General features: G+C 33.5%; 1 protein-coding gene across 1 annotated transcript; it reads left to right on the top strand.

Moving 5' to 3' along the window:
• The first annotated feature begins 6170 nt into the window (after nt 1-6170).
• On the top strand, nt 6171-18048 carry LOC100795700 (protein NRT1/ PTR FAMILY 6.3). Its single transcript, XM_026128650.2, is given in 6 exon segments — nt 6171-6285; nt 6501-6678; nt 6867-6905; nt 7442-7850; nt 7972-8135; nt 17238-18048. Coding segments are annotated over 6 exon segments (1716 nt in total).
• The last annotated feature ends 1851 nt before the right edge of the window (nt 18049-19899 follow it).

Genomic DNA, 19899 nt, shown 5'->3' with positions numbered 1-19899 from the left:
TCTATCAACCATGCTCATGTACATGGACACTCATCAATTTACTTTTGAGAAAATTCACTTTTTAAGCATTGCCTCAAACAGTTATAATAAAGCCTTAATTGCATAAATGTTTTTAAAGCTAATCTCCCCGATTATAAGAGTATATGCAAATTGAAGGTGTTTGATACTTTGTCCGATGGTGTCCAATTTGTACCCATAAAAATTTCTTATTTGTATATTGCCTCACCAACCATCACACTTGGATTTTTAACAACAATGAGAAAAAGGAATGGAGAAAATGGATCCCTTTGCCTTTGCCCTCTACACATTTTGACTTCATCTGTTGGGTTGCCATTAACTAGCTAGAATCAACACCAAAGTTGTAGAAACACATTCTTGAATCCATGACCTCTATTTCTCTGGAAACTCCATTCTGACCAACAACATATAGAATCATAAGCTTTTTAAAATCCACTTTAAATAGAAGAGTCTCTTTATCTCTTTTCGCTTCATCCATCAACTCATTAGTAATAAGGACGCTATCTAGAATATGTTGGCCTTTCACAAAAGCTTATTGACATAAAGATATCACCTTTCGTAGTCTATTTGCTAATAATTTAACAAGTACCTTGCATACAACCAAATAGCAAAATTGGCCTAAACTCCCCTACAAACTATGGATTGTCTATTTTAGGCACCATAACAATAAAAGAATTATTTGAGCCATGTACCAGTATTTCCTCCAAAAAAGCCACAAAATAATATTTGGCAGCATCCAATAATTCCTTAATATAGGTAAAGGACATGCCATTTGGTCCTTGATTCTCATATCTCTTACAACCCCACATTGTTTCCTTACTCTCCACTTCCAAAAATGGAGCCACCAAGTAATCACTATATGCTTCTGAAAGTTGTTCAAGCTTTAGCGACGACCCAAGTTGTGATCTCTGCCAATTAAAACATGTAAAATGCCTATAGTTAATCTTAACCTTCTCTTTCAACTCCTGCACCTGTTCCACTTGAACCCCGTCAAACTAAAGGCGTGAAATCCCCTCCCTCTTCCGATTCTTAACAACATAAGCATGATAAAACTTAGTTTGTGTCTCCCTCCTTTAACCACTTGAGTCATGACTTTTGGAAGACTACATTGCATACCATAAATTTGTTAGATTTAGTCCTATTTGGCCTATGTGAGGCCTTGTTCTTCTTAGAATTGTAATGTTTTTATTATGTAAAGGTTTATATTATTTTGGATTGTTGATATTTCAAAGAGAGATTTTACAAAAATTTCTATAGAAATTTCTTTGAAATATAAGATTTTTTTAATAAATTAATATTATATTTATTATTTTAGGTAGGACTACTTTTATTTAAGAATAAACAACCGTTTTGAATGTCTATCAGTAATAATTTAATCCCTGAAGCAATAAAAAATTTGATTTTGTTGATAAAATATATAAAAGGTAAGATATTTTTGTCCCCTTAAATTTGTGGGACTATTTTATTATTATATAAATTGACGATAATTTAATTTTTGAAAGAAAAAAAATCTGATTTAATTTATAAATATGTAAAAAAATATGATAACTTTGTCATACTCATAAATTTAAAAACAAATTTAACATTTAATTATAAAATTCATGAACCAATTTAATATTAAATTATATACATATAAAATATAATTGTTACACACTTTACCAATTAAAAATTTAATCACAATTTTCATTCTTTCAAAAATTAAATTATCATTAATTTACATGTTCATAAACCAAAATAATCATTTCCACTTTTATCGAAATACGATATATTGTAATCTATACTATAATCACAGTCAAAATCAGATTGTGACATAAAGCGTTCATTATATGTTCGAGAGCTCCCATAATGATGATATGATATAATTGGTCGTAGAATCTATAATTTGAGGTTTTTAACTTCGAGAGCTCCCATAATGATGATATGATTACATGGGCAGGTTCTTTTTCATTTTGAAATATTTCTGTAAAAACTATACACTATAAGTTAATAACATTCAAATTCGATCACATTAAACCTAAGTTTCCAATCTAAAATGGTCCTAACTAATTCAAGATTATAATTCTAATATTAAAGCAAAGTTAAACATCTAAGTTTCTAATAATATTATTCAGCTTCAAGATCACAAAATCCGAAGTCATTAACTCCAAGCTTTGAAAAAAATGGTACTTTAGCAGTGATGTGAAATTAATTTAAATTTTTGTTTTTATAGTTTTTAATGTTTTCTTTTAATATTTAACAATATAATTATTTCTTTCATGTTAGGTAGTATTACTTTTTAAAAATTAATTATAAACGAACCAACATGTAAGGTTGTGAATTTATTTAACTTACGAATTAAATAAATGATGCTGAAAATAAATGTGCTAAGATTAGACGCAGGGAGGCACAAGATACAACGTTCACAAAAACGGTACAACCCCACAAATCAAAGCACAGCATGCCAACAATTGAAAACATGAAAACAACACATAGTGGGCAAATCCCCTACCCCCTTCTTAATAAATAACCCATGACATTATTATAAAGGACAGAGAATGACTACTTGTACATGCCACTTCAACCAACAAGCTAATCAAAGCATTCCTATTTTAAACCTTTGGCGGGACTTGAATGACAAATAACCCCTTGTACTTGCAACTTTGTACTAAGATGTTGCCTTGTAAAATTGGTTGAAATCTAACTCTGATACAAGTCTCTATTTCTTTCATGAACTTGGCTTTATAAGTCTCTAACATCTACTTGGTTAGTTGGTAAAAAGAGACAATTCAATAACTTAGGCCAATTTGTTGAGCCTAATGAAAGGAGGAAAACAAAATCTTAATTCACACTCTCGCGCAAGGTTTTAAGATGTTATGTTTAACTTAACATTTTTGTACACTCTTCTAATGGAGGGATTTAGCTGATGCCAACATTTTTGTACACTCTTCTAATGGAGGGATTTAGCTGATGCCAAAGTGTAGACTGTATTCATACGAAATTATCATTAATTTTATCCTTGCGGCACATGAGTGTTTCAATTTGTCATATAATTCTTACAAAGGATTGGTTAGTCATAGGCTAGATGAACATTTTAATAGAAATCCTAGTCATGTGCAGCCCATTCCATCGGCGCATATGAAAAGAAAATATCTTTTGTACGATAAGAATGAAATAACTTAATTGTCTTTTGTCCTATTGAGAATGTATTTGTAAAGGGTATGCTTATGAGGACATCTCAAATCATTACTACAAAAAGTTTTTTAAATATGATTTTTTTAACATTTTTTACAATGATTTTTAACCATTTTTTATTCACTATAGTGAAAAATAAATATCTTAGTATATCATTTTTATATCATCTTAAAATATGTTATTTTTTGTTTAAAAAATATTTAAAAACATGAAGATTTAAAAGCAATTTTTCTACATATATATCTTAGTATGATAAGATAATAGCATAATCTTTCCATGTAACATATTATGCATGTAGAGAACCTTAGACCAGATATAAATGCCTCACATTCAGCATCATGGCAACAAATTACTTTACAACGAAGCTTATGCAGCTTTCGTAATGGTCTTGCCATCAAACAGCCGAGTAAACATCATCAAAGTCAATTCCTCTGGTCAATATACCTTTCTCCAATCTACAAATTCAAAATTCACCATAGCTCTATACCAAGACCAATTCTGATATGATTCAAGCCTACCAGACTTTTCTCGTTCACTATAAATAAACCTTTGACATGAACTCAAATTTCACCCTAGTCATATATACCCAAGTGGTAAATTCATAAAGTGGGCCAATATTAAGTTAAAAGAATATGCTCATTTTTGTATTATTTTTAAATTTGATGCTTCAAATTCGATAAATTTGAGCAGGAAGGAAAACCAACAATTTTCATTCAACAAGTATAATTTTTTTATATAACCATTTCTACTCAAATTCTTAAACTAAGCCAAATAAAGATTGCATTTTTAAGAACGGCATATGTTATCATTTATCAACTGATGTGGCAGAGGCAATTGTGCCACACATATCATTTGTCAATTTCAAGATACAGGAAATGTGGAAGTCTTAAGAACTATCTTCCCAACCATTTTGAACCAGAGTACCCTGATAACCTTAAAAAGTTGAAGCGTAGAAAAACTCTGCAGGGTAGAAAAAATCTCCTTGTTATAGACTTCCGGTGTTACAGACTTATTATGGCTAGACTTTGTTATAGACTTATGGTGTTACAGATTTATAACATCTTATCCATATAATAGCAAAATAAAAAGTGGTCAAATACCTCCTCGTGCATAAAATTAAGTAATACACTTGTAAATATTAAAGCACTGGTAGCAAATTCAAACATAAGGAACCTAATCAATGTCTCATACAAATGAAAAGGATAAAGGTTGATAGCTAGAGCATGATCATTACATGAATTTGATCACTAATTTCTTAGAAGTATAAAATCTTTACATGACTATCAAATTGGCATGAAATATTTTATAACACATAAAAGGGAGGCAAGCACAAATGGAATTAGATTTACTCTTAAACATGGAAATTATTTTAGACCCTTCACAACATTTCCTTGATGCAAAAAGTAAATTAATTTTAACATATTTCTGTGCATTAATATGATGAAGATTCCTAACTTATATAGAGAATGTTCAGAATGAATGAACCTCCAACCAAAACGCCAAGTTTTCATAGTTTTTTTTTTCTTAAGACCAAAGATAATATTATGTTGATAATAACAAGAACTAAATGCCAATCACAAGGCATGATGCATTCAGTCCAAACCTCATAGTTAAAGTACCATCATGTATATGACTATCCAGAGTCAAGTTCAAACATCAGAATAAGCCTACGATAATGGATTTTAGCAAGAAAAAGAGGAGATTAAAAAAAAAAAGGAAATCAGCCAACCATGCTCATAATAAATGTAAGTTCAAACTAGTTTTCTTCCTTGCTACTACAACCATGGGTTCCACCAAACAATGAGAGTGTACAGGAAGGCAAAACGTTAATTACTTCACATTTTCTCTAGAAGCTAGGTATCGATTATTCAATACAGAGTCCAAACACCACCAGGGGAAGTCTTTATCATCCTTAGTTCCATCTAAATCAAACTTTTTTCTTCTCCACATACCTCCATGAGTTCCCTTGGTATATGACTAACTCAGAACTTTAGCTAATGAAAGGAATTTGGTATTCACGATATAATTTGGATATAAAAAGTGCTTGATAATGGATTTTGTAACTACATACAAGTCCTTGGTATCGGGTTTTGAAGTAAGGAATTGAAGATATAGGTTCTCTGGCACGAAGGACAGAGGACATAGAGAGAGCACGAGAGAGAGGAACTCTGGCATGTAGGACAGAGGCACGGAACTAGCAGCATGGCAGAGACACCACAACAGAGGTGACACCACGACGGCAACAAATGATTTGTGAAGAGCGCGAGAGGCTGAGAGAGAGAGACCTAGAGGCTAAGTAGTGAGAGGCTGAGAGAGACCTAGAGGTTTGAGTAGTGACCTCATCCATGTATTTTTATGACGGTTTTACAATAACCGTCATTGAACTCGAAAAGACCACAACAATTTTCGTAAACAAAAAAATCTCATTAAACATAGTCAATCACGACAATTTTGTTAAACCTCACATCGCATATTTCATTTTAATTATAATATTGGCATCGCATTTTCTTCTACGATGAATTTTTGGAAATCATCGTTGATGGAGCATCTTGAAATGCTATTATTTTAGGTTAAAAACACTCTCCATTATCCCATGTCAACACATTATTTTCCTTCACTCCCCTTTTTCTACTACAATATATCATATATATATATATATATATATATATATATATATATATATATTCCTCTTTCTCTCTCTAATTATTGAGTGTCATAATAGTATTCATACATCATTTTCTATTTGTAAAATACTTATATAAATAAAATACTATAAAATAATGCTAAAAGCATATTCTTTATCACTCTTTTTAATACATTTTTATAAAAAAAACTAACGTAATTATATATAAATATTAAACATAGGTACAATTATTTCACGTTAAAATATAGAAACTATATGAAAACCTCAACCCCCTCGTTGTGGCATGCATACCTAATCACTAGCATTTTAGTTCACACCATTCATATCCCTTCCTCTGATGAACACTCTCCCTCAAACACCAGGGAAAACCATCCCAGATGCCTGCGACTACAAAGGTCGCCCAGCAGAGAGGTCCAAAACCGGTGGCTGGACCGCCGCGGCCATGATTTTTTGTCTCTAGATACAAATCATATCATATATAAATAGTCAAAATTATTTTAATTAAATTATTGTAATCTTAACCATTCACTTTTTTTTTAGTTATATGATTAAGATTTACTCTTCTCGTCCCAGCATAGATCCTTGTATCTGTGAGAAGCAAAGACAGTGTTATTCACATAGGTTGTTAATTTGTTTCCTTTGGTTGTCTTTGATGTACTATTTTCAGGAGTGGAAGCATGTGAGAGGTTAACGACAATGGGTGTTGCCGTGAATTTGGCGACATATTTGACGGGTACGATGCATTTGGGCAGTGCTAACTCTGCCAACACGGTCACCAACTTCATGGGAACCTCTTTAATGCTCTGTTTGTTCGGTGGTTTTGTAGCTGACACTTTTATCGGCAGGTTTGTGACCATTCGATCCCTTGTCTATTATCTATTATTAATTACTTTCAAAACGTACAAAGCCAAAGCAAGATGTTCAATTATTCTATTCAAACAAAACATTGTTACTGTACTCTTTCTAATATTATATATATACGGATTATGAGTTACTAGATTTTTCAATATTGCCTTTATTCTCTGATTGACAGATACCTCACTATTGCCATCTTCGCAACCGTTCAAGCCACTGTAAGACATTATTGCAACGTTTAACAGTTCATTTAGTTTCTATAAGTTTGATTCATCTTATTTTGCATCCAATTCGACGCAGAGCTTTAGCCCTTTATTTTTTCATTTATACACAAGAGCATAGGTTTAAATTGCAGTCACAATGTAAAGATATTTTTTTAACTCATTGCAATTGCATCGCGACAGCATTTGTCGAATTATGTATCAGTTTTATTTTCCCACAATTGCTCACAAATCACAACATAAATATTTTTGCACTCACTGTAACCACGATTGCAATTTAAGACCATACTTAAGATCACCCGATATCAAGTAGTTTTGGACTATTAAAAGTCGATTATCTCAATTTTTACATCACATATATTCAATTGTTTTAATTTATAATAAATAATTAATAATACTTAAATATGTGTCATACATCAGACAAATCATTAAAATTTCGGACAACCTAACAAATAGATATGAACCTCCATTTTTTTTTTATATGTGTTTGGTTAATATTTCTATTTTTAGATCTTTACAAAATATGTTTTCATGGTGTGACAATATTGACCATATCAACAATAATCCCAAGCCTGCACCCTCCAAAATGCATAAGAGACGCCACCAGACGCTGCATGTCAGCAAACAACATGCAGCTAATGGTGCTCTACATAGCCCTCTACACCACATCCCTCGGCATTGGAGGCTTGAAATCCAGCGTCTCAGGCTTCAGCACGGACCAGTTCGACGATTCGGACAAGGGAGAGAAGAAGCAGATGCTGAAATTCTTCAACTGGTTCGTGTTCTTCATAAGCCTGGGGACACTGACCGCGGTGACGGTTCTTGTGTACATTCAGGATCACATAGGGAGGTACTGGGGATACGGGATAAGTGTGTGTGCTATGCTGGTGGCTCTTCTGGTGTTGTTGTCGAGCACGAGGAGGTACCGCTACAAGAGACTGGTGGGAAGGGTTTTTATTTTTTTATCCACAAACCCTAATTATTAGTTTGTTAGTTTTTATAAAAAGGATCAAATTTACGATTTTTTTTAATCATTCAACCAACATTATATCTCCTGTGCAGGTGGGAAGCCCTTTGACGCAGATTGCGATGGTGTTTGTGGCGGCTTGGAGGAAGAGGCACTTGGAATTGCCCTCTGATTCATCCTTGTTGTTCAACTTGGATGATGTGGCTGATGAAAGTCTCAGAAAGAACAAGCAGATGTTGCCTCATAGCAAGCAGTTTCGGTATGGCTTCTCACCTTGTTATACTAATTATTTAGCTGAAATTAATGATATTTCACACACACTATGACTCATTCACTCGTATCATTAATTGAATGTGTTTAGACATTTTAGTTTAACTAATCAAAAACTAACTCTGAAGTATCTCTTTTAGTCTCTCTCAATTTAAAATTTATATTTTTAATCTCTTAAATTTACAAAAAAAATAAAATTAGCCCTTTCTATAATTAAAATTTGTCACAAATTATGCACTTGAACGGTAAAAAATAGCCAAAAAGGTCTAAAAAAAGTATTTTACAAATTTCATAAAATAAGAATGAAAATTTTAATTTGGAAAACTAAAAAAGATATATCTCTTAAATTTGAGCCACTAAAAATATATTTAAGTTTATTAAAAATGAAAAAATTTATCATAATAATGTAAAAAATTATTTACAAAGTTAATACATTAAGATAAAATTAAAATATATTTATAGTTTTTCCATTTAGTTTGTCATTTTTCATTCATTCATTTATTTAATTTTCCTATGTTTTATACTATTAACTAACACACTCTTCGTGAACATAGACAAAATTTAAGTATGTCTCATTATATTATCTGAATCTATTCCCAAAAATTAAGTATGATAACACACTCTTCGTCAGTGGACTCAGTACTGCTGGTGTCACCTCAAGTAATCATTTCACTGTTTAACAATGCACTTTAATAAATATCCACATGCTCATATTATAAATATGAGTTGTCTTCCATAAAGATTTTAACTCAAGTACCGAATTGTCCAGGATCCAGTTAATATCTTGTCACTCTCAATTTGTATAAGGAAAATAATTCATCAACATCCAACGCTATATGATATTTAAAGAGAGAAAGAAAGAAAAATGTAAATTACTAAGTGATTTATAAATAACTAAATACAAATCATTTAATGAGATGAAAATTTATTATATAGCATTAATTCCTCTCTCTTTTAGAAATAAATAATTCATGTAGGGATAATAATGCACTTTTATCCAATCTCAAATTTTTATGTATATTGATTTGATTAATTTTTATAATAATTATTTTTAAACTGATAAAATAATAATTATTTTTAGGATCATATAATAAATAAATTCTGATTGTCTGTTAGTTTGCAACTATCTTTTTTACCAATAATGGATGTTTTTTTTTTAGTTTAATAGTCATGTACCGTAAATGTAAAGTAATTTTATATTTTTATTCGATTATAAATATATTATTGATGTGATGTTTAAAATAATTATTATGAAATTCAATAAATAAATTTATCATATATTTATCATATGATAAATTATACTTAAATGATAATATAAAATTAGTTTTTGGAATGATAAATGCATAACCTATTTTCTTTTTGTTTTTTTACACGGAAGGAATTTTAGTGGTCAATCTTGTGAGCATATATTCTATCATCGCCTTTCCAAGAATGGAGAGATTCGTGTATCTTATCTTAGCTAACGTTAGAAGTAAAAGCACAAAATATTAGAAGTAAATTCAGCCATATAGCAGAAATGAGCAACGTGAATGTATCAACGTGAATGTATCAGATGATCATAATAACATCTCGAAGCTTTATTGAATGATAGCAGAGAATTTATACAAGATGGAATATGCTTGATAGTTGGTTACAACAGAAACCTAACCATATTAGCTAACTAACTAACCATTCTAACTAACTCTTGTGATGCTGCTAAGAGCCCCCCGCAAGCTGGGAATGTATATTCATCATTCCCAGCTTGTTGCAAAGACCTTGAAAAACTGCCGGAGACAAAGCCTTGGTGAAGATGTCGGCAAGTTGGTTCGAGGAAGAAATAGGAAGAAGCTTGATGAGTCCTGAATTGATTTTGTTTCGAACAATGTGGCAATCGATTTCGATATGCTTCGTACGTTCATGAAACACTGGGTTGTTCGCGATTTGAATAGCTGATTGGTTATCGCAGTAGAGGGTAGCTGGCTGTATAAAGGAAACACGAAAGTCTTGAAGAAGGTACGTTAACCATTGCAACTCACAAGTGGCGGATGCTAGGGCACGATACTCAGCCTCTGAAGAACTGCGGGAAACCGTAGATTGCTTCTTTGATTGCCAAGATATTAATGAAGAACCGAAATATATAGAAAACCCAGTGATTGAGCGTCTTGAATCCCGACACCCTGCCCAATCTGAATCGCTGAAAGCCTGAAGCTGATGTGTTCCTGTGGTTGCGAAGAAAAGTCCCGATCCTGGTGTCCCCTTAAGGTAGCGTAAAATACGAAATGCAGCTTGATGATGACTGGTAGTAAGGTTGGCCATGTATTGACTGAGTTGTTGAACAGCGTATGTAATATCAGGACGTGTGTTGGTGTGATAAATAAGTCTCCCAACTAGTCTTCGATAAGAAGAAGAAGTTTCTACTGGTAGAGGTGTTCCCGACGTAGCTTGTAGCTTTGTTGAGTAGTCCATTGGAGTAGAATGTGGACGACAACCAAGCATACCTGAGTCAGCAAGAATGTCCAGGGTATATTTGCGCTGACATAGAGAATACCTTGTGCAGTACGAGCAATTTCAAGCCCGAGAAAAAATTTCAAGTTCCCTAGATCCTTTATTTTGAATGTTTGATCAAGAAGTGCAGTAATGCTTTGAATTTCGTCAATGTTGTTACCTGTCAAGATGATGTCATCAACATAAACCAAAAGAGCTGTGGTTACATTATCAGTGAATCGTAGGAAAAGAGAGTGGTCAGAAGTGGATTGTCGAAAACCATGGGAAATGAGAAAACTCGACAGCCTGGTGAACCACTGCCTACTAGTTTGTTTCAGCCCATACAAAGAGCGCTGAAGACGACAGACGAGGTTAGGGTCCTTGATCGAAAGCCCCGGAGGAATTTGCATGTACACTTCTTCAGCGAGTTCTCCATGGAGGAAGGCATTATTAACGTCAAGTTGTCGCAGATGCCATTGATGAAGAGCAGCTAATGCCAGTAGAAGATGCACAGTGGTAAGCTTCGCGACTGGAGAGAACGTATCAAGGTAATCTAAACCTTCCATCTGCGTATAACCTTTTGCAACTAAGCGCGCTTTATATCTTTCGATGGACCCATCAGCATGGTATTTGATTTTGTACACCCAGCGACAGCCTATAGCAGTTTTGTGAGGAGGAAGGTTGGTGAGAGTCCAAGTTTTGTTTTCCTGCAAAGCATGTAACTCAGCCTGCATCGCCTTAATCCAGCAGTCATGGCGAGAGGCTTCAGCATAGGAAGAAGGTTCTATGTTTGAGGAAATGGTCATGACAAAGTGTTGATGAGATGGTGAAAGGCGTGAGTATGATAGGACCGAGCTTAGTGGATAACGAGCAATAGTGGAAGCACTGGTAGCAGACGAAGTGAGACCTCGATGATAATCTTGTAGATAAGTTGGTGCATGTTTTTGTCGTGTAGATCGACGAAGGTGTGGAGAAGAAGGCTCATCTTGAGTAGGACCGTTTTGGGTTCTGCGTATAGTAATGATAATATCAACTGGTGGTTCATATTGGTCGCTGGAGAATGACTCCGGAGTTGGAATAGTAAAAGTGGATTTCAAAGATGATGTTTCAGGGAAATGTGGGAAATGATTCTCATAAAATACGACGTTTCGTGAACAATTGATGCTATGCGAATGAAAATCGTAGACTAAATATCCCTTAGTATGCGTTTTAAAACCAATGAAGATGCATGGATGCGCTCTGGGATCGAGCTTTTGACAATGTGCTTTAAGAGTGTTGATATAACACAAGCAGCCAAACACGCGAAGATTAGATATGTCACGTGGGTGTCCATGAAGTTTCTCATAAGGCGATATGTTATGCAAAAAGGGAGTGGGTATGCAGTTGATCAGATATGCAGCATGAGACAAAGCATAACCCCAAAAGCTGGGTGGTAAGCTTGCCTGAAAAAGAAGAGCACACGTGACATTAAGAAGATGCTGATGCTTACGTTCTACGATCTCATTTTGTTCAGGGGTTTCGACACATGACGTTTGATGAATGATTCCTTTGGAAGCGTAAAAATCATGCATGAGGAACTCGGGGCCATTATCGCTTCTTATGATTTTGACTTTACTATCAAATTGTGTTTCAACAGATGCAATGAAGTTCATGATTATGTTTCGTGTCTCAGCTTTTGTATGCATGATATGTACCCATGTGAAACGCGTGTGATCATCAACTATAGTTAGAAAATATCGATGACCATGCATGGAGGGTTTCGAACACGGCCCCCAAATATCTACATGCAACAAATCAAAACTATGTAATGCATATGATTTGCTAGAAGGAAAGGGTAGTTTTCTGTGTTTTGCATAATGACAGGTATTGCATGTAAAACTCTTATTATTTCACAAAATAGGGTAGTAGGACTGCATACATTGTAGTCTTTCAGACGATGGATGGCCCATTCGAAAGTGCCAAAGGTCTATAGGAACAACATTACACTTAGGATGAACGATAGTGGAACATATGGTATTAGGAATTATTTGGTCAGGCGTGAGTTGGTAGAGGCCATGTCTCACTTCAACTGTACCAATCTTCACACGATTGCTCGTATCCTGCAAGGTACATGATGTAGAAGAGAATATTAGAGTGCAGTTAGTAGAGGATACTAGTTTGGAAATAGAGATTAGATTAAAGGTAAATGTGGGTATATAGAGAACATCTAGTAAAGTTATGAATGACGAAAGATGCACCACCCCTGAATGGGTGGCGTAGACATGCTGGCCGTTTGGGAGTTTCACCATGATAGGTTCGATTCGATTAAAAGAATGAAGGTTACTTAAGGAACATGTTACGTGATCTGTGGCTCCTGAGTCTAATACCCAGGAGGTAGATGTTTGAGTTCTAAGGGAAGAAGGTATACCTGGGTTAGTCACTGTATCAGTAGAAGATATGGAGGCAACCTGTTTGGTTTGTGGGTGGTTAGAAGCTGTGCTTCCTGCAGATGACTGTTGGATTAAAGCGAGTAAGGCTTTGCACTGCTCTGGAGAAAAGCTAATAATCTCTTGGGATTCATGACGTTGTTCTTGATCATCTGTGACCTTCCCCTCTACCGCTATCACATTATTTACGCTTGATCTTCCATTGAAAGCTTTGTATCCCGGCGGGTACCCATGTTTCTTGTAGCAGACTTAAATGGTATGTCCAAGCTTGCCACAATGAGTGCACGTTTTCCCATATCTCACATTGTTGTTTCTGTTCTTACCATCGTGGTTGAGTGGCATCCCGTGTTTCTTATAGCAGACGTTCTCCATGTGACCCGTACGTCCGCAGAAATCACAAACAACTTTTGCGGCATTGATGGATATATCTCTAGGTTCTAGATTAAGGTTCGAAGAAACATTACCTAATAGTTGACGTTCTTGTTGCACCACATATGAAAAAATCTTTGAAATTGCAGGTAGAGGATCCATAAGAAGCACATGCGATCTGATGTTTCCATACTGCTCATTCAAACCACGCAAGAATTGCATGGCACGATCTTCAAGCTTTCGTTGTGCGATAATGGTGAGCGCGGAACAAGAACACCTGATATTGCATGAACAAGCTGGGTCTGGTCTAAAGTTTTCGATTTCATCCCATATGACTCGCAGCCGGGTAAAGTACTCTGTGACCGAGAGTGCTCCTTGCTTCATCGTTGATGCTTCCTGTTGGAGATCGGAGATTCGTAGAAGGTCTCCCTGTGAATATCGCGACTTCAAATCACGCCATATTTCCTCAGCTTTGTCCATCCATAACACGCTTTGCCTGATAGAGGTAGCAACTAAATGAACAATCCAAGAAACAACCATGTTATTGCATCGACGCCACGCTCCATACGTTCTATCAGTTTTCAAGGGTTCAGGCGCGCTTCCATCCACAAATTCCAGTTTGTTCTTGGCACTTAACGCAGTGATCATAGACCTACTCCATGAATGATAGTTTGTTGCATGCAGAACTGGAGAGACAAGGGCAATGGCTGGGCTCTCACTTGGATGCAGATATAGTTAGCTTTCAATGTTGTTAAATGTGGTTTCATTCATGATGAATGATTCAAGACTTGATAAGAGAATGAAAGAGAAGATGAGTGCGCAACAGAGCTCTTCATTGCCATATAGCATAAATGAGCAACGTGAATGTATCAGATGATCAGAATAACATCTCGAAGCTTTATTGAATGATAGCAGAGAATTTATACAAGATGGAATATGCTTGATAGTTGGTTACAACAGAAACCTAACCATACTAGCTAACTAACTAACCATTCTAACTAACTCTTGTGATGCTGCTAAGACAAAAGATTATCATTGCGTGGGGTTTTAGGATACATTAAAACATTTAGAAGGTCTTTTAGTTTGAGAGGAATATATAAATAATTGAAACAATAGTTAAATCTCCATGGTTGAGGACTAGGTAGATGAGAGAGAGTAGCAGTAGTGGTAATGGTGCACGGTACGTAGTGAGCTTAATTATCTTCGAGAGTGGGCTCCCATATTATTTAATCGTGGGAATTCAGCTTTTCAATAAGTGCTAAATTGTCGATCTTGAACACTTCATTATTGGAACATAAAGTCGGTCACTAAGCTTGTTTCGGTTCCTATGCTCACTGTTTTGGTCATGTACTTCATCCACGATCTGAAAGTTTAACATTACGTAAAGATATGTCTGGCTTTCATGTTTGCTTTAAATAATATACTAAAAGCAAATAGTCAAAGTTAGACATGTCACGAGTGTGATTAAATCCTTGTTAAATATCTCTCATATATTTACTTCATTCCTTGGTGAAAGATATATCACCGTTTGTCCGTTTATATATAGTATCTGTTCAATAAGGGGGAAACGTAGTAAGTATCTTTTTTTATTTGACTGATTGACTCACACTTGCCTATATTTAAATTTTAGTTAGGCAAGATTTCTAAATAAGATAAAGCTTTTTCTATTGAGTTAAAATGTAGTTGTTTTCTCGGTAATTTGACTTGATTAATTTTTAATTTTTATTATATAATTAATGTACGGTTACGATCAAGTCTTTCTATCACTTTTCTATTATTTAATACTTTCATTTTCTACATAAAATATTCACAACTTAAATCAATTATACTTTTTTAAGAAAAATTTACTTAAAGTCCGCCAAAAAAATGTCAAATTTTACTTAAAATAATTAAAAACTCAAATTTTTCTCTTCTTTAAATCTTAATCCCAATTTTTACTAAATTCTTTAAATTTTATAAGAAAAATTACTGTTAATTTTTAAATTTTAAATGTATCATCGTTTCTACTATTATTTCAGTAGAAAAATAATATTCCAAATATTTTAAGTAATAAAATTGAAGAAGGAATTAATCTCATTTAAATAATAAATTAATTTATTCTAAAAACTTATGAAATTAAAATTATATACATTATAAATTAAATAGACAAAATATATAATTAAATCTAACTATTTTTTTTTTGTCTTTTTGCTTCACTGAGAGGGACATACTCTCACCTTGAAGTACGTTTTCTTAATTTTTTTTCCTTTTTTATTACATTATACTAGCTAGTATTATGTATAATTTTTTTTCTATCTTATTTTCCTCTAGATATTTATTAGTGATGAAGTGTCCATGAAACATTTTCTAATGGAATATTATTTTCCACAATGGGCAGCTCTGGTATTCCTTTTTGTTATACTCTTATAAAATCTAAAATGAATTATATAGCCGGATATAATTTCTAAAAAGACTAATAAAACTGAGAGGAATCACGAGGCGAAGGGGAACATGTAGCAGTGGCAAAGGCTGTCTCTCACGCCCAATTTGTCCTGCTTCATACCACTTTATAGCTATTTATTCTCTCTTTATAAATATGCCCCATCATCACCTTTGTCTCACTTTGCCACAGCTACCTCTATCACGGACATAGCTTTGTACGTGGTTTTTGTCTTTAACCAAAAACAAACTTTGTGGCTTGTGTACGTATACGCCCTACAATATTGGTTGTAAATTGGTAATTGCATTCTTGATCGATCTACTGCAGTGCACATACAAGAACTACTAATAGAAAACTCTTTCTAATTTAAGAAAAGATTCTTTGGCTGTCGCACCCTATATATACATGCAAACTTTCTCTCACAAATTTTTTTTTTTTTTGCTAGCTTCCAAAAACTTAATTATTCATCCACACATGGTTTCAAGTAGCAGTTGCACTCACGATAATCTCTAAAACTTTAATACTTAATGTGGATTCAGATCAATAAAAAGAATGTCGTGGACAGTGGCGGACTTACACTATGTTCTGCGTGCACTTGTACTCCTCTTTTTTTTTTTAAATTCACTAGTAATTGTTTTTACAAAAAAATATAAGTAAAATTATATATCTTTGTATTTATTTTTTATATTTAAATATTTGAATCATCTGGTTTCAATTTTTATAATTTATTCCTACTGAGACTTAGGATCCTAGGTACACTATTGGTTGTGGACATTTACCATCAACTCATCATAGGGCAATTATAACTATGTGAGCTGCAAGCCTGCAACTGAAAAACTCAATCTGCAAAATTATATCATTTAGCAAACTAGACCAAGTGACTTTCTTATTTATTCTAGTCTATGTATATCCTTCTAGCTCTTTCAAGTTTCATAAGATTACATAAAAATTAAAACTCTCCTATTTTTTCTATTTTAATGATTTTAAAATATTACAATAACACTCTTTATCCTTCTATTTTTTCTATTTTAATTATTTGAAAAATATTACATTATGTCCTCTATCTATCCAATCCCCTTAACACCAGAGGATACTCTTATATTTTTTTTTATATAATCTCGTACTTTTTATCTTCTTTTATATTTTCAGAATAATTTATTAATTGTGTAAACCAAATAAAATCATGACTTTTGAGTTGTACAAGTTTGAAACCAAGCGGATTTTTTTTGTCCTATAATTCCTCACTATTATACATAAAATGATATGACTTGTTTATGTATTTTTTTTCCTATATATATCAGCAACAGTTTGTATAATATGACAAATTAGGAAATATCAGTATATACTTAACTTACTATTATTGTTATTGATTTGGTTCAAGAATTAATCAATTTCAAACTTTGTTGAAGAACAGCTTCTTAGACAAGGCAGCGATCAAGGACCCAAAAATGGACGGCGAAGAAATCACAATGCAGAGGAATTGGTATCTCTCAACCCTAACCGACGTGGAAGAGGTCAAAATGGTGCAAAGAATTCTCCCGGTGTGGGCCACCACCATCATGTTCTGGACAGTCTACGCCCAAATGACCACATTCTCAGTCCAACAAGCCACCACCATGGACCGCCGCATCGGAAACTCCTTCCAAATCCCCGCCGCGTCGCTCACCGTCTTCTTCGTAGGAAGCGTCCTCCTAACGGTTCCCATCTACGACCGCGTCATCACCCCCATAGCCAAAAAAATCTCACACAACCCACAAGGGCTCACCCCTCTGCAACGCATTGGGGTAGGGTTAGTGTTCTCAATCTTCGCCATGGTGTCAGCAGCACTCATTGAAATAAAACGCCTAAGAATGGCACAGTTCTTCTTTGTGGGGTCGGGGGAGGCATTTACGTACATAGGGCAACTAGATTTCTTCCTGAGGGAATGCCCTAGAGGGATGAAGACCATGAGCACGGGTTTGTTCTTGAGCACGTTGTCGTTAGGGTTTTTTCTTAGTTCTTTGTTGGTGACTTTGGTGCACAAAGCCACCCGCCACCGCGAGCCGTGGCTCGCGGACAATCTTAACCATGGGAGATTGCATCACTTCTACTGGCTATTGGCTCTGTTGAGTGGTGTGAATTTGGTGGCGTACTTGTTTTGTGCTAAGGGGTATGTGTACAAGGACAAGAGGCTCGCTGAGGCAGGCATTGAGTTGGAGGAAACCGACACTGCTTGCCATGCTTAGGTTTTAGTACTTTACTCTTGGAAGAAGAAGAAAAAAAATGTGTTATTAATTTATGTGAAACATTGTTAAGGTTAATGTATTTTCATATTGTAGAATTTGGCTTTCAAATATTAAGAAAATACCTGAATTTAGTCTCTTCTAACTTTTAAAAAAATGATGAATTCGTAGAGAAAAGTGATTAAATTTATATATTTTCCAAAGTTTAAGGGCTAAATTAATCAATATGAAAAACATAATTACTTTGATCACATTTAACGAAAAGTATAGGAAGTGCTATATGATATTAAGAAAAAGTTTATGGGAAATCAACTAATCAAGTAATAAACAAGTGTTTTCCTTCTTAGTGGTTGAAAGATGAATGATAAAAAAAGAGATAAATTTTTAATTTCTCTGAAATGAGTTTTAAATTTTAATTTTAATTATTATAATTTTTTATTTCTCAAAATGTAAAAATTATTTTTTGTTATCTCTATCATTATGTGATATATTTATTCATTCATTATTTATTTAATGGAAGTTCAAGTAACTATTATTTAACGATAGTATTCCTAGGTATTATATTAGCATGTGAAAAATTATACATATTTTTTTGTTAACTGATATTAACCGTTTAAATAATAATCAATATTAATTGTCCAAATTTTTCGTAATAATTAGATGTTTTCCATTTTAAGAACGTGAGAATACTAAATTAATTCAATTAAAGTTAAAATTTATTGAATACTTAAAGTAAATATATTTATTTTCTTAATATTATTCATTAATAATAGTTAATATTCGTTGTTTAAATTTTTCATAATAATGAGTCTTTTCTCTTGAAAATAGTAAATTATATTAAAATTAAAAAGAGTGACTAAATAGTTATTTTAAAAAGGTCATAAATATTTATTTTTCTTAATTTTAACGATTTATAATAATAATCAACATTCATTGTTGACATTTTTTTACAATCACGTTTGAGTAGCTTTAAATAATATATTGATAAAAAGTAACTAAGGGTGTGTTTGGAGGAACATTCAATTGAACATAACCCACAATTTTTTATTTTTGCAAATAGCTAGGTTTGGTATCTCTTAATTAGTCGGCGATCCAAATACATTGAGAAAGTGTGCCGGACACGGGGAAGCCAGATAAAAAAAAAAACCTCACACGTAAGGAGCAGATTGGCTTTCTTATATATGCACATTCCTCTCCTTCAGGTCTTCATCACCTTCATAACCCTCCAGACTCCACTCTAGTGAGATGTGTATATGTGCTTAAGCATGACTTGTTACTGTTATAGTTGTTAGGAGTTACTTTGCCGGTTTGCCCCATAGGAAATGTATCTGGTTTCTTCTTTTTTTGGGAATTAGTCCTCTTATTCATTAAAAAGAAAAACTAAAAGGCCCATTTTTAAAAAATAAAGTTACATAAAAAAGATAAGTTTAAAGGGTTCATCCTTATAAAGTAAGACAACGTCTCACATATGCCATGTTCAAGTTTGAACCCTTGCTCATATCTTTAGAATGAGATAAAAGAATAATTTATCAATTTAATTTTAAAGTATTACCCCCTTGTTTTAGTAAATAATGTTACATAATCCTTCAAATTAGTCTCTCAATGTAAGTAACTACATTAATGCGGGAGCTAAGTTTAGAGATTTTCAATATTTTAGGACTATTTATAAAATTTCATTACTTTTAAGAACTATTTAGGAGAGAGGGTAATATTCTAATTAAGGACTAAATAGATAATTTATTTGTGAGATAAATGTAATTTCTCTTTTCTTTATAAGTATTTTTTTATTCCGAAAGTTTTTCCTATTTTGGCTTGGGGAATCATTCCCTTCTCCTAAATTTTTCTCAAAAAAAT

The sequence above is a fragment of the Glycine max genome, chromosome 5 (genome assembly GCF_000004515.6).
Source record: "Glycine max cultivar Williams 82 chromosome 5, Glycine_max_v4.0, whole genome shotgun sequence".
Classification (NCBI taxonomy): Eukaryota; Viridiplantae; Streptophyta; class Magnoliopsida; order Fabales; family Fabaceae; genus Glycine; species Glycine max.
Note: the sequence above shows the minus strand (reverse complement) of the source record. Positions and strands in the feature narration are given on the sequence as shown.